Below are 25,501 nucleotides of genomic sequence, written 5' to 3'. Positions count from 1 at the left end.
TGAAGCAACCCCCAAACGTCACAAAGAAGTTATCTGTTGGTTACCAACACACAGAGCTCTGATGGAGAGGGAACCAACACACACACAGATCCCACCCCACACACACTGATAAAAGGCTCAGAAAGAGGGACTGTTAGGAGGTTCCGTTTGTATCAAAAATAAGCAGACATATGCAGAATCTACATATGCAACAACTACATTTGCAACTTATATGCAGACAACTCATATGCAACAACAGCACACCATCTAGACATTTTACATCTGCTTATTTTTGATACAAATGGAACATCATAGACTGTCTAATTGTACTCTTATCAGACCCAAACATTCTTTGAGTAGTAAAAGTGTTTGGGGTGAGAGATTGGTTAAGCATAAATATGAACAGTGCAGGAATGTACAGTTATATTAAGTAAAAATAAAAGATGGGGTTTCAAATGAGTTGTCAAATTTGCCCTCCTATTTGACAATAACCTTTAAACATTCTTTTTATTTTTCTTTATTAAAAATATTTATTTTTGGGGTGATGTCATATTTTAATCTTAAATGTGGGTTTTATTTAACCGGTTGCAGAAAATTGTCATACAGGAAAGGTTTAAACACACCAGACCAAAGGTCATAGATATGTGTTTCACTTAATGAATTGAGTTACTGAAAAGAAAGCAACCTTTTCAATAATTTTCTGCTAAATAAAGGCTTACTGATGTTCTGTCTACCTTTCAAACTATAGAGGATAAAAAGAGGCTGGGTGACTGAGCTGTTTTGAACTTTGCATGTCCCAGGATCCTTTAACTCTAACAAAGGGCGGTTCCGCCCACAAACACTAATCAATCAGGATGGGCTATTATCGTGGAAAGCAGCTATCTGGCATCACAGGCTGCTGCTGCTGCTGCTCTCTGCCGGGAATGAGTCTCTGTGAGTCACTGCTGGCGCAAACAAAGCGCACTCAGTGACTTTCGGGGTTTGGCGCAAAAATCTAGTATTTCTTTTCTTCTTCAAACGTTTTCCCACCATCTGTCTTGTGTTCATATTTGTTTGAGTTTGAGAATGAATTTTTAACAGGACCTCTACTGTTGCGTTTATTTTAATAAAGAATCATGGTGAATCACTGAATCGGCGGCATAATAACAGTAAACCTTTGCTCTGAGTGGAGGATGAGTGCGTCGGGCACGCACACGATTGCATGCGTATGGAGAGCCATGCGCGCTCCCGCCCTTTGCTGCGCACAGACAGACGGTGCGAAGCAGAGAGAGAGAGAGAGAGAGAGAGAGAGAGAGAGAGAGAGAGAGAGAGAGAGCTGCTATTACTAGTGACAGAAAACGGCACCGAGCTCATACGGTCTGGAGAGCCGCTGCTGTGACAAGGTGGGTTAAAAAATAAAAGATAAAAAGTGTTTTTTTGTTTTTTATGTAAGCTGAGATTCAGTGGGCCTTTTTCGCAAATCTGTAGCGCTTGTGTTGCCATGTCCTCCAGCCTGATCCAGCGTCCTCCTCTCCTCTGCGTGCTTGTTGTTGTGCCCACAGATGCTGAGCGTCGCCGTGCTCTGTGTGTGCGCCGTCGCCTTTGGACGCGTCTCCGCTCGCTCGGACAGCGGCAATTTTCTGGACGATAAGTGGGTGACCGGCAGATGGGATAAATTCAGAGATGTGAGTAACATTTTAGGACCACTGTAGCTGATAATCCCCCCCACACCAAAAAACCCTCCAGCTTCCTTTCACGTTATCTCATTTTCACGCCCCCACCCCCCTTCCATCCTCCTCCCAAGCCTCCCCTCCTCACAGCCTCACTCATTGGTTTGAGATCATGCGCTCCTCGTTTTCCTCTCGTTCCTCAGCGACGCGTCATGGGTTCCTCTAGGTTATTTGTCACAGGTTTATCAGTTTCTCCTCTATCCCAATCACTCAGAGGTTCCTCGCTTAGATATGTTATTGTGGTGTTTATGTGTGCATAGAGAGCCAAGGCCTCAGTGCCATGGAGCTGTGCCTGAAGTGTCCTAATTAAGGACAGGTACATCCAGGGCCGGACCGTGGTTAAATGGGACCCTGAGCAGAATTTCATCTAGGGGGCAATTTTTATTTTTTTATGTATTTAAGTGTTATGTTTGCTATGAGGCTCAATTGAAGGTTGTAAGTTCTTGCTTAGGGCTGCTCAGTGACTCAGTGGGTAGCACTGCTGCCTTCTGCATGGAGTTTGCATGTTCTCCCTGAGCATGTGTGGGTTCTCTCTGGGTACTCTGGCTTCCTCCCACAGTCCAAAAACATGACTGTTAGGTTAATTGGCTTCTATAAATTCTCCTTAGGTGTGAGTGTGTGCGTGAATGGTTGTTGGTCCTGTTTGTCTCTGTGGTGCCCTGCGATGAACTGGCGACCTGTCCAGGGTGTACCCTCCCTCTCGCACATAGACAGCTGGAGATAGGCACCAGCATCCCTCGTGACCCCACTTAACTTATTATTAGGTTATGAATTTAAAACTGTTAAACTCAATAGTTATAGCATCCCTATGCTTAAAAGTATACTCAAGGAATTACCAAAGAAACCTTTGGGGTCTCTAGTTTTTCTGCTGTTGGAGCATAGAGTAACCAGCTACTGCTTGCAGCAAGTTCACTGATGAAACTATGACTCTTGTACTCCTACTTGGCTTACAAGAAAAATAAAAATTGCCATTTCAAAATTATAATAAAACAGAATTGAAAAATACTGAATACTGCCCATGTGAATTAAGATGACCCTGTTTAGGATTTTATGTTTAGTTTCCAGACAGTTGTTTTGGAAACAGACTATAAATTTGCTCCTTAGAGGTTTAAAATTTTTTTTATTTTAAAGAAGTCACAGTTTGTAAGAATAAGTTGGCTTAAATATGGCTTAGAGTCAAAAATACTTAGAAAAATGTATAATTTAAGTTTGTATTTAGGTTTCTGGAACTAATATACAATTAATTGATCATTTATGTTGACTGAAGATTTGTTTTTGTTTGTTTAAGACCATATAAATAGAGGCTGATAACTACCATCTGCAGCCCACAACAATGCAGGGTGTGATTGTAATTTGTTTCATTTTACAAACTTGGTTTTAGGTGTTGCCACAGGTTCCACTCAAACTTTATGTAAAAAATATTGGAAAATATTGCAAGACATCTTTTCTAAATCATGATTCAAAAATAAAACAATTGGCTATATTTTATTCATTGAATCTACAACTACAGTTAGGTGCTATATTTTAAAATTATTTTTCTTAAGAGCATCCCTTTACTAAACTCATTTATTGATCAATATTGTTCAGGGTTTTTTTTTTCTTTCCAGGAAAAAAAAAGCTCTGCCTGGTTTCTTAAACAATGGATTCAGAAATAAATCTCTCAGTGCTGTAAATGCACAGTTTACAGCCAAGGTTTTTTTTTTTTTTTAACATATTACCTATTTGCCAGAAATTTCTGCAAACAAACTACAGGCTTTCTACTTTGGTTTGAATGTTCTCCCCGTTCAGATTGGTACCCAGGTTTCCGCTAACCAATTAGAAACATCCCTGTTATTCGAATTTGGCTCTCTATGTTGCTGTCTGCATTAAGTGTGTGCATGTGCCACTCTCTGTCCTGAACAAGTTCACTCTGTAATCAATCAAAAATTCTTGATTACCCAGATAAATACACTATTACACAATAGTTGAGGCAGATTGGTGAAAGAAAATGTGTAGAACTGCAAGAAAAAAAAGGGAAAATTGGGGGTGGGATATTGTAATTGGCAAAGATGAACCAAAGCTGCCTGGTAAGTAGCAAGTAGCTCAGATGGGCAGTTTATTAGCTTGTTATAACCTACTTGCAGAAAAGGGTAAGATTTTTTCATAATAACCTCTTGTAGAACAAAGGTTTTTATAAATATTTCAGATATTTCAGATTAAAGTAACAAGATTTAGTTTTGAATGTGTTTGAAACCCTGAAACTGCGACATACTCTAACAATGCTTATGGTTTGTACTCTTCTCAAATGTTTTCAATTTTACCGTAACTTCATATTATGCCAAATATAAGGAAGTTTTATTGTTTGAAATCTATTTTCTTGACTGAGATAATTTTGAAGTTGGCTTATAAAAACTAGCAACATTAACAACCACAAGCCAAGTTGTGGAATATCTTCCATGTGAGAATTTACTAGCTCTTTTGGAACTCGAGCTGCCCATGTGACACTAATCAGGTTATTGTAATGTGTTTTGTCTGTGCTTGTAAGATTTTGTGGGTTCTGGATTGAAATACATCAATAACATCCCAATTTATCCTTGTAGAGTATAAGGTCATCTAACAGCCTCGAGATACGGCTACTTTGCTAATCGATATTGCTTAATATTAAAGGCATATGTTTTTGTTTTTTTTTTTCATTTTAGAAAACACCTCTTTCATGACAATCTCAGCCAAAATGTAGCGTTTAACAATAACGCATTTTTGAGAGACCAGTTAACTGAAAAGTTAGAATGCCCAAAAAACCCACCCAAAGCAAGGACCTTCTTGGGTTGGACTTTGCCATTGTGTAACCTGAACAAAAATATTGGTAAATATACATTTACAAGCCATGTTTCTCGACTACTAGATAATAAGTTTTACAGTCCAATTTTTGTTTCTCACTACTATAGATACAAGAATGGCTCTTAGAACTTAATGTCCTGATCATCAGCCAGAGATAGAATATAGGCCATGATACTGTTAGTCTACAGCACTTTCCAATAGTGACTACATTCGTCCCTTTTCTTACATTGTTTTTGGTATATTTTCATGAGACAAAACAAACTTCTACGTTTTTCAGTGTATTTTACTCAATATACAGCTTGTACCACAGTGTTAATTTGCTGTTCCACCCCAAATAACTCAAAACACTCATATAAGTATAAAAACCAGTATAAAGGTGTGCCAGGCCACAAAGGGAAACATATCAGTGTGCCTCACCGGCCATGTTCCATCCCTGGTGTCATGTAGATTGTTAGAGGGAAGCAAGTGAAGAACTCTCTGAGGATCTGAAAAAAGGAACAGTTGCCTGACGTAAAGATGGCTGAGGCTATGAGATCATTGCATGAAAGACAGCATGAAACTGAGGTGCTTCAAAGTTGCAAAGACCATGTAGCAGTTCAACGACACAGGTTGAACTCAAAAAGGCCTACCATGATTTGACCAGCATTACTATATAGGTTAAAGGGGATAAGGAGTTAGCATGTCAGTTCTAAGAACACATGCTGTACACTGTGTCAAATTGGTCCATATGGCTGTCATCGTAGAGGAAGTCACTTCTAAAGATGATGTTCAGCTAAGCATGCAAATAGCTTAAGGAAGATCAGTAGCATCAGTAGTTTGATTACTATAACCATGTCCTATTTCTAATGAGACCACAAATGTCTTTGCCATAGCCAAGCATGATGGTGGGAGTGTGATGGTTTGGGACTGTATAAGTGCTGCTGGCTGTGGAGAAATACAATTCAAGATTGATGGAACGCTGGATGCCAACATGCACTCCATCTAATGGAAAATGGAAGCAATCTAACATGATAATTATCCCCAAATCACCTTCGAGTTTACCACTTCCACGGTAAGGAAACTGAGGGTAATGGTGTAGTAGGACTGTCCAAGTAAGCCTCCAGACCTAAAAAAGCAGAAGGTATTTATTAGGTGTGCACTGATTCGCAAAAAATAATAATTAGATCAATCTAATGGCAAAATAATCATTAGCCCTATCTCAAATATAATTTAAAGTTTAAGGCTTTGACAGTGGATGGTTTTCAGACCTTTAGAGAGGTAGATCAGACTGGTGGGAAAGATCGGTTCACATCTAAGTATTGGCAGATCTCCCAAAATTAAGAAACTCCAGGCCAATTTTTCGGCTGACGAAACCCTATATTTAACATCTAGCAATGTACAATAATCTCATGGATGAGTGGAGGAGGATTACAGTGGTAGTCTCTGAAGGTCTAGGGAATTTTATTCCAAAAAGGGTTAAATAAGTACTTAGAAACAATATTGACCTCACAAAATATTCACACTTTGGTTAAAATTTTGACATTTTAACTTTGGGGTGTAATTCCTTTTTTACATTGGTTTTCACACTCACTTTTTTGGTACATTGTTTGATTTTAATATTTCCTATATATATTTAAGTTTGTTTGAAATGTATAACAATATATTAAAACTGTATACCACAAAATACAGAAAAGTAGAACATGTCCTTTTGGAGATGGCATCCTTATGGGATTATTAAAGCAATATTACACGCTGTCTCTGATTAGGCCTACCTGTAGCCTACATATATATTTCCCCAGTGATTTGCTCCTCCTCTCAGCCTTACAGTGATTTAGAGTGAAGTCATTTGGCTGATTATGCTGCTGCTGAAAGCCCTCAGCAGCAGACTATATGTCAGCCTCCATTAACCTGGTATGTTAAGGCCAGCTAAAGCTGCGATGCTACCGCAGACTGGTAGGTAACACCTTATGTGGTCCAGTTGCCCAGTGTTCTGTGTTAAATGACAGAACCCAGCTTTTCATTGGCATTGCTGTTAACCTTGTACTGGGGTTGGGAATACTGCCTTATAGATATTTTTAGCAAGTAACTGCTGCTGTTAAAAAAATGGTATAATTGTTTCATGCTTTGCATAGTTTGTCTTCTGCTTAAAGATATGCCTCTAGCCACATGCTTGAACTTATACATGCAATCTAAAAAATAAGCTTTGTGTCAAGCTAAATTTGCTATGATCATCAAGCGTAGAAATCCTTTATTTGAGAGAGATTTGAAATCTATTGATTTAGACAAAAAATGGATAAAGTAATACAGTGAAAATAAATATTGCACCCAAACTTCAACAGGGGGAGAAAGAACAGAAGGTTCTTGTGTTTTTCTAATTGTGTATTTGTTCGTTTTTTCTTTTTTTTAGTGTAAAAACAGGCATTTTCTCTGCTAGTCATGCCAAAGCTCTCAGTACAGGTGAACCCATGTGCTATGCCTCAGGTCCTGAACTGGATTATGCAAATACGCATTCACCAACAAAAGCTTGGGGAGTAAATTTGACTGGCCATGTGTCAGTTCTATTTAGCTTTACATTTTTACATAAAATAGGGAGACAAAGACCAACAGAAAAAGAGATCTAGTCCCTTGCAAAAGTATTCATGCCTTTTGAGGATAACCTCATTTTGCCATCTTTCAACTGAAAATGTCCTGGAATTTTACTCTCATTTTACAGTTTTTCAATTAAGAGTAATTTTGATTTGAAATGTGCTTTACTGAGACATCCATGTTTGCCAAAGAATACTACAGCCACATACCGGTTTGTGACGTGTATGGGCTGTTGATCAAGTCCCAGTGTTCTATCTGGTGTTTGTCACAACGCACTATTATCCAAGTCTTGAAACATTCTTCTTCGAAATGTCGGCTATATATTACGTGTTTTTTCTCTAGCCAGAAGTTCGATGGCAGATCCTTCCTCCTAAAGTTGGCAATCCAATGACGAACACATCTGGAATTTTTTTCTTCACTTTTACACAATGTATTGCAACATCCAACTGCCATGCATGTTGGCATTGTCAGTTTAACTATAGCTCTTGCGAATTCCAATGGTGAAATCCTCTCGAAATCTTGAATAAGTGTTGTTGATTGCAGATGTGTCTAGTAGTTTCCACTGATTTTGCTTGTAAAGGTGGTAGAATGGAGCTAGGCTTACCACGCTGTGACGTCACTGCTAGAAAATGTCAGGAGTGAGGTGTTACTATATTTGGGCAAAAATGGCCGGTCCCAGACTTAGTTTTTTTTTTTTTAACTGATAAACACTAAATTCATTAAATCACTGCGAATTCGTTTTACACATAGATAATAATCCATTGGTTAATCCTTGCTGACCGGACTTCTCCTTTAAACATGTATCTGCTCCTTCATTTAAAGGTTGTATTATCTCTAATAAGAGAATTCACACATAACCCATGTGATCAGTTTCCATTCTAGGAGACAAAGCAGATGTCCAGCTTAAAATAACTTCACATTTCAGTTTTATCGCACAGTGAGATCAGCTTTTATGCAGAAAGACAGGTGTCATTGCTTTGGTTGAAACTACCTTCCCGAGTCGGTGCTGCTAAGGTTTATCCTATTATCAATACCCACAGCCCTCAAATTTAGAAATCATATCAAACCTTGGCCAAAACTATAACAGTCATTCTCTGCAGAAAATCCCTCTGGTGTAATTTCCATTTCATTCACTAGGCATGTAATGCAATGTTGCTTTCAAGTTGCACTAAAAACCATAATTGAATCCCATGCTAAGTGCACAGGATAAAGGCCTGACTGTTGACTTAGTATAGGTCCAGATAGGATGGCTACGGCGGCCTGGGGCTGTCCGTGGTGGGCTGGTGCCATCTCAAACATTATTTTATCCTTCCGGGATCGTGGCTACTTTGAAGAGGAAAATAAATGGAGAGGAATTATTCGCTATGACAAAACACTTCATTTCATGGTTTTCCAGGAGTACAAAATAATGTGCTACTGTTTTTATAAGACATTGTAACACCGCATTTACCCCCCCACTCTTTATGTATTTTTAACATATGCATGTCTCCTGTGTTGTTTGTGTTGTGGAGTGTGAATGATGTTGGGAAGGTAGAGAGCTTTGGGCCTTTTCCACTTCACAGCACCTAGGCCTAGGGTGTATTTGTACAGCATGCACACCACAAGTTTTAACAAGAAAACAGAGCTAGTGGAATTTAGCATTCAGGTATCCTGTTGGAGACAGCAGGTTGCTGACAAACTAAAAGCAATTAGGGCACATTCAGGGGAGCTATAATCGGACCAGTGAAGATGAGAAACACCTGGATTGCTGTTGTGGTAACATAGCCACGGTTATCACTGGCATGCTTCATTTAATTTTCCACAGGCAATATTTTGCATTCGCATTCATATCCATTGATACTTTTCAATTTTGGTAATGTTAAAACCACAATAGTCAACTTGTGGATTTATATGTGTCACCAGCTGACTTTGTGTCTGTTTTTCAGTTCAATGTTCAATGTTTCTGTTCCTGATTTTCATTCCAATAATCAGGATTTTTTTGTCTGATTGTTTGTGCTTTAAGTGGTTTAGGTAGTAAACCAGCATCCAACATTTAACAGCATTTTGTTAAATCCATCATCTGAAAACAAAACTGCAAACTTACCAAAACAAGTATGTTTATTGATCAGAGAATCAGTCAAGATAAACATGGTAATTCTGGAGGAAGTTCACTGTTTAGCTAAATGGATCTACCAAACAACTTAAACAAATCAGTTTTTTGTTAAGTTTCAGAACAGCAAACCCAGTATTCAAGTCACAAAGAAAGTACAATTACTGGGTCCCCTGTTCTGAGCCGTGACAGAATAATATGGCCTGATGACTGGAAGCAGGGAGGTATAAACAGTTCAGAAGGGAAAAGTTGGGCTCAATGGTTGAGATGCAGAACATGTTGTCAGAGACACTAAGGTGATGCTGAAACACTCTTACCAATGGCTTGAGAATAATCTGGCGCTCATGGCTGGTTAGACAGCTGGTTAAATAGAGACAGGAGCAGGTGGATCAGATGAACGGTAGCGAGAAACTGGGCGGAATTAGACAGGTGAATGAGATGAGTAATTACGCCAGTCATTCACAACAACATCATGACAGTTTTCTCTTGATTCAAGGCAAAAACAGAAGCTACAACCTATTTTAGATATATTTTGCTCTGTGATCCACCAGTGATTATAAAGCCTCACAAATGCTAAGGTTAATCCCCCAACATTATACCACTACTCCACCACGGAATATAGAAATAACCCATCACCACAATGACCAGTGTGAGTGGGATGTACTAAAAAGCAGACAGTTTGGGATCTGATCCTAGGGGGGAATCCTATTACCCTTTAGTCTATTTCTGATTTTAAAATAGTGATTGGCAGAATCTCATGAAGGTACCGAAACATGTTTAAGTTAGTACTTTACAACTTTGTATTTATAGCACTAAATAAGCTCTGGGGAAATCCCAGAGGGGAAATTCTCTACAGGATAAGGAGAGTTGTAAGACACGCCTCTTTTGTAATCCTGGCTTAATGATCCTAATGCTCACATGGCCTGCGATTGGCTGATTGCCTTGTATGCGAAAGCATAAAGTGAAACGTAATGGTCTGTCTCATAGTTTTAGAATTATTGTGGATATATGATGTGAAACATAGATTCTCATAGATGCTCCCCATTCAACCAGTTTAACAAAGAACATTAGGTTGAAATTGAATTGTCTGGATGCATAAAGCTAATTGAAGACTTTCATCAATAATTACAGTTGGATGCTGACTTACCCGATTGTTTCCTGGTAGTTGAATTTAGATCCAAATTACACTTTTCAGATGTCTATGTGTAAAATATCTCGTCTGCTGATCTGTAAGATTATGTTTTATGAGTCTTTCACAACAGATCTCAGTATAAGAAACTCCAAGAGCAAGATCATTATTGAATTTGCTTTCTCTTGTATTTAATGTTCTACTAATTCTGTCAGATTCCTGCACTTTGATTGGTTGCTGTGGTTTGTTTATGGAACCATATATAAGTGTCTTTGTGCAGATTTGTTTGTTCTGTTATGCCCTTGTGTTTGCGCTGTTCTGTTGCGGTGTGTCCACTAATACCATTAGGGAATCAGACCGCAAGCACTTCCCTTGTCTTTTTGATGCATTCACAGCTGAGGAGGGTCTGGCCTCTGTAATGCAATATTCTCATTATTCTGTCTCACTGTGCACAACTACGATAGAACCAACATTTTCTTTGTGTTTTTATTACATAGGTGGACAGCAAGCAGGGGAAATAATGTGATGGATGGAGGGTTCGATAGATCAACCATGTGGGAATGAAAGAAGAAATATAGTTTTTCACTGCTAAGCTCCTGCTCATTAGGGAGACACTCTGATAAAATAATGGTCTAAAACAGTGTCTCCCAACCTGTTTTGAGTTGAGTAAACCTTTGGAATTTTGTCTTACCATGAGTTCCCCTCTCAGTCAAAAGTATTGGTGATTTTCCAAAAGTGGAACGTACCATAACTGAAATAAAGACTGTTTTACCTAAACTTTTAATTTGATTAAATTTTCCATGTCAAATAAACTTAAATATTTTGCCTTGAAGTTAGTAGCTTACGTTTTGGTTGATGAAAGCTTGTTTAATTTTTAAATTGGGTCCTCAAAAAACAAAAGCCTTATTTTATTTTACTTTCTAAGAAATTAAATATTTTCATGTACCCCTTGCAGTGCACTCACAGACCACTAGGGGTACATGCACCCTGGTTGGGAATCACTTGTCTAAGTAAGTAGTCAAAAATTACAAAGCGAGCTCATTACATGCTGTAACTTAGATTATATAGATAACTTTAGCCAATCTACTAGGCAGTTTTTGGAGTCAAGTTTTTCAAATTTCAGTCTACCAATATTAATCTTAGCTGAGTGAGAGTTTCATCACAAACAACATTAAAGATACATTTTGTAGCCCCCTGATGCGAGTGGCTCTCACTTATTTATATAAGTAGTAGGACTTGGCAATTAATTGCATTTGTAATATAATCGCAATATAAAAAATTAAACATTTTTTAAATGTCAGAGTCACTCAATTTTCACATTACATTTGACAACTCAGCCCGTCAAAATTAAGTAATATGCTTAAAGTTGGTTTGCAAAATGCATACGGGAAGAGAGAGTTCCAACTAGTATGCAGATTTGTCAATGCAAGGAGCATTTAGCACTTTTTTACACAAAGGTAACAGTAAGAAAGACTTTTAAAACCCTGTTTGTAAAAAGGAGCCCTACCGCAGGTCATTCATCCCTGCTGCCACAAAATTATACAATGTGACACTACAATGGCAATAACATGTGCAAATTATAATATAAAATAACTATTTAATAACTGTGCAATAACCTGTTTCTTTACATTTGACACTCAGTGCAATAACTGTATATAAATATCCATCTATATAAATACCCATGTAAACACCCTGTGCAATAACCCTGTGTAATAATCCTGCTATTAAAAAAAAGCCGTCATATGTTGATGCGTTGTATATACTGTGTATATGCCATGCATATTTTTCTTCCTTTGGCACCTTCTTCTTCTCTTTTTGACCATTTGAGCTTATGCAACAAGTACATTTCTCTACTGTGAGATCAATAAAGTCCATCAATTAATCAATAGAGTCATGCAACAATAGACTATGGACAATTAAGATTTCATAAAAAGACTGAAACCTTGGAGTGAAACATTTACATGCTTGTAGTTAGTGCCAAGAAAAAAATCGAAATTGCAATATTCATTTAAAATATCCCAATTTTTATTTTTGGCAAGATCATTCAGCCCTAATAAGTAGCAAAGACTGCATCCAATGTGAGAAAAGAATTGCTGTGTTTGGAATTGAAACGTTATGCTTTCTTTAATCACTTATTTCTACAAAATAAAGCTGAGGGCTACAATAAACGCTAGGTGCACAGATCTTCCTAAAGAAAACTATGTGTAAGCATGTATGAATGCATTCATGATTTTGAATGATGAACACAGAAAAAAGCAGAGCGGTGAGGAGAACAAGAAAAGCATAGCCATGTGGCAGAGGACACACAACGCAGGCAGCTAAAGAGAGAGAGGACGTCCTGATAGTGAGTCATCTGAACTCACTGGGCTAAACAACTCAAAGCTCACTCTTTGGTAATCTCCTTTTACATTTGAATCATAAGCCTGCACCTGCTGGGCTTCTCTTTGGTTCATCCCTTTATTTAAAAGCCAGCAAACCTTCACGTTCCACATTTAGACTTTGAGGTTAAATTCACAGTTTACTAAACGGTGTCACCACCTCAGGGCAAATTTCTGGGAAGTATCTAGTTACACATATGTTTCACCTAATAAAAAATCCTAAAGCAGTGCAGATTCTCAAAGAAAACATTTGACTAGAGGACTCTTCTTATATTTCTTTTATTTTCATGTGAGATGAGGAGTTTTACTTTGACCTTGCAGGGCCCATTTTATACATACACATGCAATGGAATGTATCTTTATACAGTGACAGTTCTTATCCTTTGCAGCCTTTCTGACATCTCTGGCTTAAGCTGAGAGATGCAAATGAACATATGCCCTGGGAATATGACTAAAATGGCTAATTGTATTTCAGGTTTATCCAATTCCCTTTAATTGATGTGTAGTATCAAGTCAAGAAGGCTTAATTGAATGTTATCTATTTTTTTAGTTCACAAAAGTCTAGCAATTTGAAATCATTGTTTACACTTTAGAAATCTACTGTTTTTTTTTTTTAAAGAACAATGCTAATAACCTCTGAATTTGACCATATATCAGTGGGATCTTAGGTCTCTATCTTGTGAAAGTCAGAGCACTTCTGGCTCTGTTCTTATCCCTCTCTTTGTTTAAGGCTTTTAACCACAGAGTGCTGTTTCTAAAGGACCCAAAAAGTTGCCTCCAGCCGATCACTCCAGATTTCAATCTGCTTTCCAGCTTTTATGTTTGCAGTGTGCAAGGTCAGCCTTTTGGACTGGACACTAAACAAACCTATAACCTAACATAATGTATGGCTGTACCGGGTAAGGGTACAAACAACATCTAGTGAAACACCGGATGGCTCCTGAGACATCCCCCGGTTTATATCTGCTCTATCGCAGACTGCTGCTGGGAGAGGATGAAGTGTTCAGAAAGAAGCCTAACAACAAGTTTATCAGCGGAAGTATCTGACACAGAAACTCTGAAACCCACAGGAGCACCAAGCTACAAATAAAACAAGGCAAAATAAATCCAGTGCACCTGCCAGCAGGGCAGCTCGCACCACACTTTCACTTCTCCTACTTGTGAGCCCCAGTTTAGCTTTCTGTTAGAAAAATATCTACACCTTCCCCTCAGAGAGTAATGAGAATCTGTTGTCAGTTGCAGCCTGTAAGATGTTGTTGTTCCATCTGTTTGTATTTAGCTGTGTATTGATTTCGATGTAAGCAGCAGTGCAGTGATGGCTGCGGTGTATTATTTATTGTATTGCATGTCCTAATTTTAATATCAAAGAGAAAATAAGGCAATCAATGTTGGAGAGGTAATGGTAGAATATAGCGAGGTTTGTTTCAGGGGCAGAAAGGACTAAAGGAAATGTTCTACTCAACCCATCTCTGCTCAGGGTCCCTAATCAAATCCTTTTCTTAGTACAGCTTTCGTCTTTGTGTATAGAATCACGTTTTCTATGATGAGACACATTTTCATACATCCCCAAAGCCTGGGTATGTCACAGAGCTCACTACTTACATTAATAACTTGAATTAGTTTTCCCCAGTTGATTAATGATATAACAGATGAGGTCATTATCTCCCCCAAAGGTCATTGGCAGTAATATCCAATGACATTGTCTCATCCTTTATAATCTTAGATGTTAATATAAAACAGCCAAAGACTGAAGACTTAAATGTTGAAACCAGCTCTTTTTGTCCGTAAAATTATTACACAAGCATTTTGATTCCTACATAGTCAGATAGAACATTTGTGTTTTAAAATTAATTCCTGCTTCTCTGTCTTTGTAATGCTTTCTATCAAAGGAAGTTGAGGTTTGTATTATTATTATTATTATTATTATTATTATTATTATTTATGGTATTGAAATATATTTTTGTGTTTGTAGTGTACAGTAATACTTTCTTGGAATACATTTCAAACTTCTTTTTGCTGAATATGTTTATTGATTAACTGTGTTTTAGGAGCCTGGAACATGGACTCCATCCAAGCCCTTCGATCAAGGTGGGTGGAAACGAGATAGAGCAGAGCCTGGAGGGTTTTAGTTGAGTTAAAAAAAAAAAAAAAATGAAATAAAGAATATGCTTTCAGATAAGATCACCTACTTCTATCCATTCTTAGTTTTTACTAAAATGATTCGGATCATAGGTGTTGTTTAATTTGCAGGATTTGAAAAGAAATGTCATCTTTGTTAAACAAAGATTATACAGTAAATGATAGAGGCACACCATAAAAAGAGTTAGGCAAAGTTTGTTGTACTCTTAAATCCCATCCCCATTTTTACAAGCATATTACAAAGGAAGCAGCAGCTAAAACAGTCTCATTTTTACTGTGAATATCATTAATAGGGATTAAAACCATCAGGTTATTAGGTAAAACTCATATTTGTTGATTTAATAGCAAATATGAAAATAAGTTGTCCTTTTTTCATTTATCTGTGGATTTAGCTGCTTAAAGTTTTGGAGGCACAACAAAACAAAACAACAAAGTGAAAGAGCATCTACAGATATTGGAGGTTACACTGAAAAAACGATCTGGAAATAAGTAAAAAATGTCTTAACAAAAGTGTATTTACCCTTAATTTGAGTCTGTAAATAAGATGTTTTGCCAATGGAATTAGTATTTTTCTTTTTAAATTAGGTTAATTAATTACCTTGCCTTTGAGTTGGGCCATTGCATTGTTTTTTTCTAATTTTGAATGTAAAATGTCTTGTTCCATTGGCAAAGTGTCTCACTTACCTTCCCAATTCAAGACAAAATTCACCCATTTTAAGAAAAAAATAATTTAGATATGCATTTTTTGCAGTGTACATTCATCCTGAGCTGATAGCTGGGATCGAATCAGAACGCCCCTTCTCTATAAACTTTTCTCTTTTCGTTTAATGACACCAAGCAGCTAAAACCAGGAGGATTTTCTATTCTTTGATCATCTCATTTCTATTTGTATTACAGACAGTAGTAATCTCCTGCGCTCATCTAGGCACACCAGGACATCAACATATCCTCTCACTTATCAGTGTATCCTCAAGCACACAGATACACACACACCCACACACACAGTTAGAGAAACAATAGCATTAGATAGTGCATTGGAGGATGGAGGCAGGATAATCTGCCAAAGCTGCTCAGAGATTACAGTAAGGTTCTTTCTAGTAGAGGTCATTCGCAAACTGTTCGGACAACAGCCATTGGCTTGGGATCTTAGTTGTGTTGCTTAAAGATGACATGGGATCAGAAACTATCTCCTGACATCAACCCCACCCCCCAGTAAATAAGATGTAAATATATATCTATACCTAACTAATGCAGTCACCTGTTCAAAGGGCATTGGATCAGACTCTCCTGTGTGATGTCAGATCAGAAGTAGACTCTAAAACTAGTTCCATCTGTTTTTAGCCTTAAGTATACTTAACAGTATTACTGTATTTAGTTGAGTGAAGCAGATACAGCTAGTAACAACAGCAGAAAATAAACACAAACATCCCTTACATCATTTAGAAATGAAAGAAAGCACATATTTTAATCAAGAGGCCTTTATGCTAATTTGAATTAACTAAAGGGAGTGTATCCATGGAGGATTTTCTTTCTTTTCTTCACTGTTTACCCTTGCAGGCTTTTGTTAGCTGCTGTCTAGGAAACTCTAAGGTGCCACTTTGTTGTAGCGTGCACGCATAATTGTGCCGTTCAGTGTTGTGGTAATATATGTCTTTGTTCTGTGTTTGTAGCCCTCGATCCAGCCAAAGACCCCTGTCTGAAGATCAAATGCAGTCGCCACAAGGTGTGTGTGGCTGAGGATTACAAGACTGCCTCTTGTGTCAGCCAGAGGAGAGTTAGGTAAGCAACAAAGACACAAAAACGGTGTAGGTTTCTGATGATCTCTTAGTGTTTAATGATTTTCCCTCTTAAATATTTATTCTGTAGTTTTATGTCACATTTGAATGTTACAAATCAGTAAAATAAAAACATACATTTAAATATCAGACTAATATAATTAGATAGCAAAACTGCTTTTTCAAATCATAATTTTATTTAATAAAGTAAAAAAAAAAAGCTATCCCAACCAAACAGATTCTAAATGTATTTGTCTTCACTCACTAAGTAAATAAATTATTTTGCTATTTGTCTGCAAAAACTGTCATAAAAAATTGGTAATTACCAACAATAAATCTTTTTAGCTACTGTAGATGAGTTGTGATCCACTCCAGACTGCTTAATGTTTTCATTTAGTAAGGTTTGCAACCACACCCTATTTAAGGTCATGTGACAGAATCTGATTTGGATATAGGTTCAGTCTTTAGAATGGCCATCTCACAGCCGTCCACAGGTACACACAAACATTTATCAAACACACGTTTCAGTTTTCAAAAAAATATTATTTTATTCATTTCAAGGATGCTTAATATGTAATATTTTCATGTTTTTTGTTTTATGTCATTGGGAAGTTTATATTCTATACTTTAAAGGTGCCTGGCAGGATCTTTATTTTGTTCTTTGTGTTTTAATTTCTGTCTGTGTTTCAATGTTGCAATCTGAGACAGATGTCCAAACGAATTGTCACAATGGTCTCATAATGACAGTACAGATTCTTGACCTTCTCAGAAGAGGATCTTTGCTCTGTTTTAGCTATTTCTTTCTGCTGCACATGGTTCTTTTGTAGAGAGCAGAAAACATGGACCAAGGAACACATGTGAAAGTGATCAGGCCCAGGCTCGTACTGGGAACGATTTTCTACACCGGCCCACACTATACGAACACGTGTGGATTAACCAATCTATTTTCAAGCATCAAGCGCCAACCATCAGCAAGCCTTCCATAATGCGGTTTTACTGGCTTTGGTTATTAACACGGACACAACAGTGGCTGTTGCTGCGTAACGTCCACACTTGCACAAAGTCAGCCAGACACCCACTTACACATACTACAGTAGGTCTACAACGTAAGCCCGAGTGTTGTAAAAAGACCAACATAAAAACAATACAATATAGAGGCAGACAGGCAGTTCTTCAAGAATGAATACATGAAAGCTCAGCGGTGTGTCAGCATTCACTGCTAGCCTAGGTGGGATGTGGGCAATGAAATGGAATAATGTAGACAGATGCAAAACCACATCATGCACCGCAACATATTTTTGCAAAATATTCAAACATAAATTAACCAAATATAAGAGGAACATTGTTTGGTTTATAGAAAGCATTTTAGTTTTATTATAATTTAGTTTGTTGCAAGGATTTTAAAGTTTCAAAAAATTGAAAATGACACCATATGCTAACCGTCACAAGGATATGCATGACCAGCAAGGGCTATATATACTGCATGCATCATCTAAGTAGTTAACATTGTATTACTACTTGAGTTCCTTGAGTTATTTACTGTCTCAGGTAGGTACTTCGGCCAGAGAGTAAGTGATGGAGCTGGTATGATTTACGGATGGATGGCCCTCGCACGCTGGAATTAGGAGCGGCCTACCGTGCAAATGCCCGTTATCACAGCTTACCAGTCCGAACCTCGTCAGGCCCATCAGCACCACATAAAACACCACCATAACTCCTGACCACACACATGTGACACATAGTACAAGTTAAACCATTTCAGATACTATTGTGTTTTTTTCCTCATAGACCTTGATCCTCGATTGTGATAAATGTGACCGTGGCGCTACCGGCCTTACTGGTTCAACAGAGTTTGGCAGAAAATATGATTGAATAAATAACAACACATTTTCAAAATCATTAAACTACCACCACCATGTTTAATAGTAATTACACATTTATTTGTGCAGCTTTTTACAATAAATCTGAGTTAAGCAAAATACTTTACAGTAAATAAAATAAAATAAAATCACAAAAAACACAAGGAATAAAATGGCGACAATATAAAACACATAATAAACTGAAAAATTGATGTAAAATGTATTAAATGCCATCCTAAATAGATGATGTTTTCAGACTTGATTTGTAGAAAAATACATTTCCCTGATTACTTACATAAAATCAACTACCAATTAAATGCACAAATAGGGCAAAGTTGGATAGGATATTTTTTCCTTAATAAATAAAAAAATTAATAAAAAAAGAATAATAATTTTCCCACTAAGGTTTTTTGCTTGGAATGTGTAAACTGTATATTTTTGGATTATTTTAAATATTTCAGAATGTAAAAAAATTAATCTTTAAAGGGGGCAGAGACTTTTTTCACAACACTGTTTGTTTTTTATTATTTATATATTATTATATCATGTTTGTTTTATGACCAAGCCAATGTGCATGTTAGTTGAGTTTCGGACCTCTTCTTTTCACCATTTGCTGCAAATCTAAATTTAAACCTATACGGAACAAGCATGTCAGTAAAGCGTTCATCTCTTTCTAGGCTGGGCTGGGGATATCCAGCTGGTTTTCCTTTTGCCAAAGCGCTCTTGTGACTGTTGTGTGACATTACAGCTTGGTCCAGTTACCAAGGCGCTGGCACTAACTTTCAGTGGACATAAAGTGCTGCCAAGTGATATGAATGGGCTTTGTTTGTGTTTGAGTCTGTTGCAACTCAGACTGGACAGAGGACAGTAACACCACACTGACCTCATTTCCCATTCTTGTCAGGAAACACAATTTGGAGCAACATTTGGAGAGCAATTCAATCATCATCATCATAATAATAATAATAAATGGGAATCATACACAGATCTTAATTTTTTTTCTTACCTTTCAATTGTTGCCCAAAGCATCACCTTACATTGCAGATCAATGCTGACAGCGTGCAATATGAAATTGTTCAGATGTGGTTTTTTTTGTTTTGTTTTTTTCATCATTATTTTGGATGTCACCTCCAGTTTTGAAGGTGCCAATTTGCACCCAAGTGCCGGGTCGAAGTGCAAGCCGTGTCCTGTGGTTCACCCCTCGCCTGTTTGTGGCAGTGATGGCCACACCTACTCCACTAAGGTACCTTCACGTGTCAACACTCTTTGGGGTTTTTTTTGTGTGCATTGCTGCTGTTTAGGTCTCAAAGAAAGCATTTTGTATCTCTTATTTGTTGCAATTGAGCCTCCTTCGAAGCAGTTTAGTGATCCTCATCCCCGCAAATCTGTGCTCTACAATTTATGCACATATAAGTCTATGACATTTAGATAGGGAGAGCTGAGTTATTTCACTTGTCCTTCTTTGTGAAATTGCTCAAGCTGATTGAATAGTGAGCATCTTTAAATCTTGATTTTGAACACATTCTTAAAAACTAAATAATTGTTTGCTAATAATACATAGTCCAGGAAGCTTTTAATTTTTTTTTTTGAAAAGGTTTCTTGGTTGGGAGGCAAACCTTTTTCAACTTTGGAACCAAGTTCCGTTGGTTTTTTTTTACTTTTTTTTTTTTTGGAATGACTATGACCTGGATGACTGAGAATCTTCACCAGCATAAATTGCAATAGTTTAACCAATAGTGCCACTAGTGCCAGGTACAAAATTTTGTAGAAATAATTAATAAACTTTCAAATTCAAAATTTAATCACATTTTTAGAATGAATGGTTGTTTTCTTAAAACATATTAAGATGTTCGGGTCAAGCCATTGACACATCTTGTTAATCTTTCCATAAAAAAGTGCAAATTTCTGACTGCTTGGAAAAAAATCTATAATTATCCATTGCCACCCAATATCAATCTTACCAGTTTTATCAAAAAATATTAAAAGTTGTTACGGTACAGCGGATTGACCACCTATAAGCTGGAAAGCTTATAAGTGGTCACCCACAGCAGTTTGGGTTTAGACCAGGCTGTTCAACTGAAATAGCAAATTGAAACTATAAAATGAAAGTGGCAGGAGTTGTACTTATTGACCTTAACAAGGCATTCAGTACAATTAACCATAGTTTGCTTTTAACAAAAAGAATACATTTTAATTTATCATATAAGGGCACAGTCTATCCAGCATAGAGCACAGAGTGTTTAAGTTGATCAGGACATATCTCCACTCTCATTAACATTAATATGGGCATCCAACAAGGCTCTATACTTGGCCCCTTGTCTTTTAGTCCTTTCTTTGTGTCCATTGTCAGCCCTATGTAGATGATGCAGTTATCCATCTACCTGCTAAGTCACCTTAACAGGCTGCAGCTTTAAGATGGATTTACAAAAATGATGAAATTCTTGCTGGTGAAGATTCTCAGTCATCCAGGTCATAGTAATTCCAAAAAAGGTGAATGTATGTTCTACATTTTGATCATATTTTCATTTTTTTCATTTGAAGTGGTGTATGTTAATTCTATTGTACCTAAAAGCCCAAGCAGGGACATTAATGAATTGAATTGAAATTGAAAATGAGCTTTAATTATAAACTTTATGTGCAGGATTTAAGTGACTTGCTTCGTTTTGTAATTCTGTTTTTTTTTGCATTGTCGCTGTCAAACGTAGATGAAGCCAAGTTAAATGAAACTAACTGTTAGTATTTGTTAACTTCCTTTAACACATTCTGGTGCGCCTCTGTCTCTCTTTCCCCTCCAATCAGTGTAAACTTGACTACCAGGCATGCATCACGGGGAAAAAAATTACTGTCAAGTGTCCTGGCATGTGTCCTTGTCCCTCTCTACCTGAGCAGAGTTCTGCTGAGAAAAAAGGTACAGATGTTTTGTTAAAAGATAAGGTTACATAAAGTGTTTCTAAGATTAATGAATTTATAGGCAGCTGTTCCAGTTCTGACTCACAGAATGAAACTAAAGTTGAAATCAATATCACCTCACAGCCTGCAGTGAATCAGATCTGAAGGAGGTGGTGAGTCGCCTAAGAGACTGGTTCAGAGTGCTGCACGAGAACGGAAACCACAAGAGAGTCAAGATCCAAAAACCGGAGAAGAACAGTGAGTCACGACACATTTAGTCATGACATTCATTCTCGTATGAACCTTTTCTAAGCACATCTTTGAACCTCCTGACAGAGTTTGATGTCGGGGCATCACCTATCTGTAAGGACCCTCTGGGGTGGATGTTCTCCAGACTTGACACCAACTTTGACCTCCAGCTTGACCAGTCAGAAATCAAGAGCCTTTATCTGGACAGGAACGAGCCGTGCTCCGACGCTTTCTTCAAGTCATGTGATACGCATCCCGACAAAGTCATAACCAGCTCCGAGTGGTGCACAGGCTTCCAGAGATATACAGGTGGAGAAAAAAAAAAACACATGTTCAGAGCTAAAATGTGGTCAGTGTGTTCTCAGTTAAAACACACAAGCACAAACCAACACTCAGAACTTGAACATATATTTCTATATTTTTCCCTTTTTAACTTCTCAAATAGAAGAAACCTCATCTAGCAGTTATTTTTAAGACAGTCTATTGGAAGAACAAAATGAAAGAACTAAAATTGGCTGCTCATTGCCGCTGCAAGAGCAGAGATAGCAGAACGAGGGAAGTTATTATCAAAACAAAAGGGAGCACTGCAGCTTGTTACCAAAGTCTTTGTCTCTTCCTTTCAGATTCGCCGTGCAAAGCAGAGCTTTCCAGCATCAGCAAAAAGCAAGCTGGGAAGAAGTTACTTGGTATGTTATGCTCAGGTGGACAAATTGACCGAAATCTATTTCTGCTGCTCAATAGGTTTTTCTGTTTGAATCTCTAGGTCAGTATCTACCTTCCTGTGATGAGGAGGGTTACTACAGGCCGCACCAGTGTCACAGCAGCAGTGGTCAGTGCTGGTGTGTGGATCGCTTTGGCAACGAGGTGGCAGGCTCCCGCACCCACGGTCCTGCAGACTGTGGTATGCAAATTACCAGAAAACACAGTATCGGGTTTCTGAGGTTGTGGAAAGACATATAAAACATTGCGCATGATTTGAATTGAGGGAGGAATTGAATGTTTTGATATTTTTTATGTTTTGAAAGGCTAAGCTTAGCCCAAAATCTTTCACATTCCTGGCAGACATCCATTTAAATGTATTTCTGTCACACAAGGAATGTTTTTCTGTTTGGAAAAAAAAATTTAAAAGGAATATTATTTTTGTAATTGTATTTAAAAAACACGTATACCCCTATTTTAGCTTAAATGTATTCAACTTTACATTCTCCAAGATGGACACGAACGGTATTGATTCATACTTTTCTTTACCATGCTGCTTTACAACAATAATCATTTGTGCATTTTTATGTTCATTTATTTCCAAGCATGATAAACATTACTTAAATAATCATTAAGTATATAAACTGCTTAATTTATATAGTTACATGTTCCTGCTTGTCAATCTAAATATTTTAGTATATAAAGGAAATTCTCACCAACAACTTATATTTCCATTCTACTGACTTTACTGACTCGCGTTTTGGGAGGGGTAGATTCACATTATAGGCTTTCCATCAGTAAAGGTTGTGTGGAACTGTTACTATTTTCAGTTTTTTTTTTATTTTACTTGGATTCCAGTTGTACCAAGTATAGTAAAACCAGGAAATCAGAAGACTGTCTGCCCCTCATTCATTAGAGAGGGGAGCCACTATTCAATTCCATCCATCCATTTTCCATTACTCTTATCCCAGGCGGGTTCGCAAGGGGTGCTAGTGCCTTTTTACAGCTGTCTATGGGAGAGAGGCGGGGTACACCATGGACAGGTCGCCAGTCCATCGTAGGGCAACACAGAGACAAACAGGACAAACAACCATTCACACACAAACTGACACCTAAGGAGAATTTAGAGAAGCCAATTAACAAGAAGGATATTCTGGTTCTGAATGGATCCAGAGATGAGGAGATTCTGGATCTGAATGGACCGAGAAAGGAGGAGGTTCTGGTTCTGAATTGACCCAGAGAGGAGGCAGTGGTTCTGAATTGACCCAGAAAGAAGGAGATTCTGGTTCTAAACAGACCTGAAGAGGAAAAGGTTCCGTTTCTGAACGGACCCAGAGATGAGGAGGTGGTTCTGAATGGACCCAGAGAGGAAGACGTTCTGGTTCTTAACAGACCCAGAGAGAAGGAGGTTCTGGTTCTGAATGCTCCCTTGAACCCCAGTCGGCCTCGGCAGATGGCCGCTCACACTGAGCCTGGTGCTGCTGGAGATTTCTTCCTGTTAAAAGGGAGTTTTTCCTTTCTACTGTCGCTACAAGCATGCTTAGTGTGAGGGATTGCATTCGAGTCAATGAGTCGATGCAATCAACTGGTTTTCCTTAGATAGAAAACAGTGAATCAGTTGAATCAGTATGACTGTATGATCTTGTGAACTGTAAAGTGCCTTCAGATGAGATGTGTTGATTTTAATTGAATTGGATATGATATTTGTATCACCCCCAGCATCACTTTCTGCTACTATAAATTGCATTTAGATCATTTGTAAAAAATCTTTTAGCCAATTTCCAGCTTCAAGATACAAAAGTAATGAGTCATGAATCCGCCTCATATTATGTCATTTTAATCTTTTAAGTAAGTCTTTGATTCCTGGTTTTGTTTTAGGAGTAATTCTGGAGTCTTCAGGGGACATCGGCAGCGGTGACTCACTCTTCACCACAGACGACGAAGATTCATTCGTCCTAAATGACCAGGCAGGTATGGACGACGAGGATGATGAAGATGATGACGAAGATGAAAATGATGAATATTTGTCATAAATTTTTGGAAAAACAAAATACCAGAAAAAAAGAACATGAAATAATTGTATGTTTGGTTAAATTGCACGTTTCTCGGTGATCCTCCCCCTGGCAGATAATCCATCATACTAACAACCTACAGATTATTCTCTGCGTATTGTTTCTCCATCAGTTTAAGAAGAGAGAAAAAAAACTATATTTTAGGAACTGTGTCAGATTTTCCTCCTGTTTAACTAGAAGGTATACTTGCACACTTGTATTTCAACCAAACAGAGAATATAACTGATAAACCTGTCCATTGGTTTGGATTTGGTCATTTGTGCAAAGACCTTTCCTTTCAGAGGACGGTTCGTATGTTTTAGTGTTTCGTGTCCTCCCGGAACACTCCGATGCCTGAGTATGTTGATGCCTGAAGGCTCAACAATAAAGAGATTTCCCTTTTCCTTCATTCCTCCATCCTCTTCACTTCATCCGTCTGATCTTTTTATTTTTATCGAGTGTTCTCGTGTATAGGTGGGGCGGTGATGATGTAGATAAGAGAATGTTGCACTTATTAAGTTTCTTTTGATCATTTTTTAAACTGTGACTGTAACTTTGTAGAAAAAAAAAAACAAGATAAGGTTTAGACATGCTTCATCAGACAAATTTAGGCATGAAGAAAATTATGATCATGATAAGAAAAAATAAAAACAATCAGAAATATGAGCTGTTGTCAGATGCAGATCTAGCCAAATCATCACAGGCTTAGAAAGGATAAAAAAAGATATTAATGTTTGGCCTAATGGGTTTTTTTGTTGTTATTTTTTTGCTGCAGAGGGGTATTATTGTTATCTATTTTTCTAATCCATTGTAGGACGAATACTGGAGATGAAACAGATTTGTCTCAGCATGTCTAATACTGCGTGATGTTTCCGTCTGTAGAGGCAAAGGCCAAATCTTTGAGGAACTCAAAATGAAAAAGAACAACAAAAATAAAGCTTTGAGTTGTTATAAAAGAAAAAAAAAACTGTTCAAGCTTGTACAGATGAAAGCTCCTCAGAGTTCAGAAAAAAAATGATGTTGATGTTTTTATATTGCAGATACACGATTTTAGTACAAGGAATGGCAGATTAAATTTCTTGAAGAAAGAAAGAAAGAAAGAAAGAAAGAAAGAAAGAAAGAAAGAAAGAAAGAAAGAAAGAAAGAAAGAAAGAAAGAAAGAAAGAAAGAAAGA

At 37.5% G+C, this 25,501-nt stretch overlaps 1 protein-coding gene across 2 annotated transcripts; it reads left to right on the top strand.

Moving 5' to 3' along the window:
• The first annotated feature begins 1,255 nt into the window (after nucleotides 1–1,255).
• On the top strand, nucleotides 1,256–25,241 carry spock3 (sparc/osteonectin, cwcv and kazal-like domains proteoglycan (testican) 3). 2 transcript variants are annotated; one of them, XM_015376316.1, is made up of 12 exons: nucleotides 1,256–1,361; nucleotides 1,521–1,643; nucleotides 14,556–14,564; nucleotides 14,715–14,754; nucleotides 16,476–16,584; nucleotides 19,574–19,682; nucleotides 21,239–21,347; nucleotides 21,473–21,586; nucleotides 21,665–21,886; nucleotides 22,201–22,263; nucleotides 22,341–22,478; nucleotides 24,155–25,241. In XM_015376316.1, exons 2-12 carry the CDS (start codon nucleotides 1,521–1,523, stop codon nucleotides 24,307–24,309), a joined length of 1,191 nt encoding a protein of 396 aa, XP_015231802.1. In that variant the 5' UTR covers nucleotides 1,256–1,361; the 3' UTR covers nucleotides 24,310–25,241. The 2 variants fall into 2 exon arrangements, with proteins under 2 accessions (XP_015231802.1, XP_015231803.1); XM_015376317.1 differs by lacking the exon at nucleotides 14,556–14,564.
• The last annotated feature ends 260 nt before the right edge of the window (nucleotides 25,242–25,501 follow it).

The sequence above is a fragment of the Cyprinodon variegatus genome, unplaced genomic scaffold (assembly GCF_000732505.1).
Source record: "Cyprinodon variegatus isolate N-32 unplaced genomic scaffold, C_variegatus-1.0 Scaffold132, whole genome shotgun sequence".
Classification (NCBI taxonomy): Eukaryota; Metazoa; Chordata; class Actinopteri; order Cyprinodontiformes; family Cyprinodontidae; genus Cyprinodon; species Cyprinodon variegatus.
Note: the sequence above shows the minus strand (reverse complement) of the source record. Positions and strands in the feature narration are given on the sequence as shown.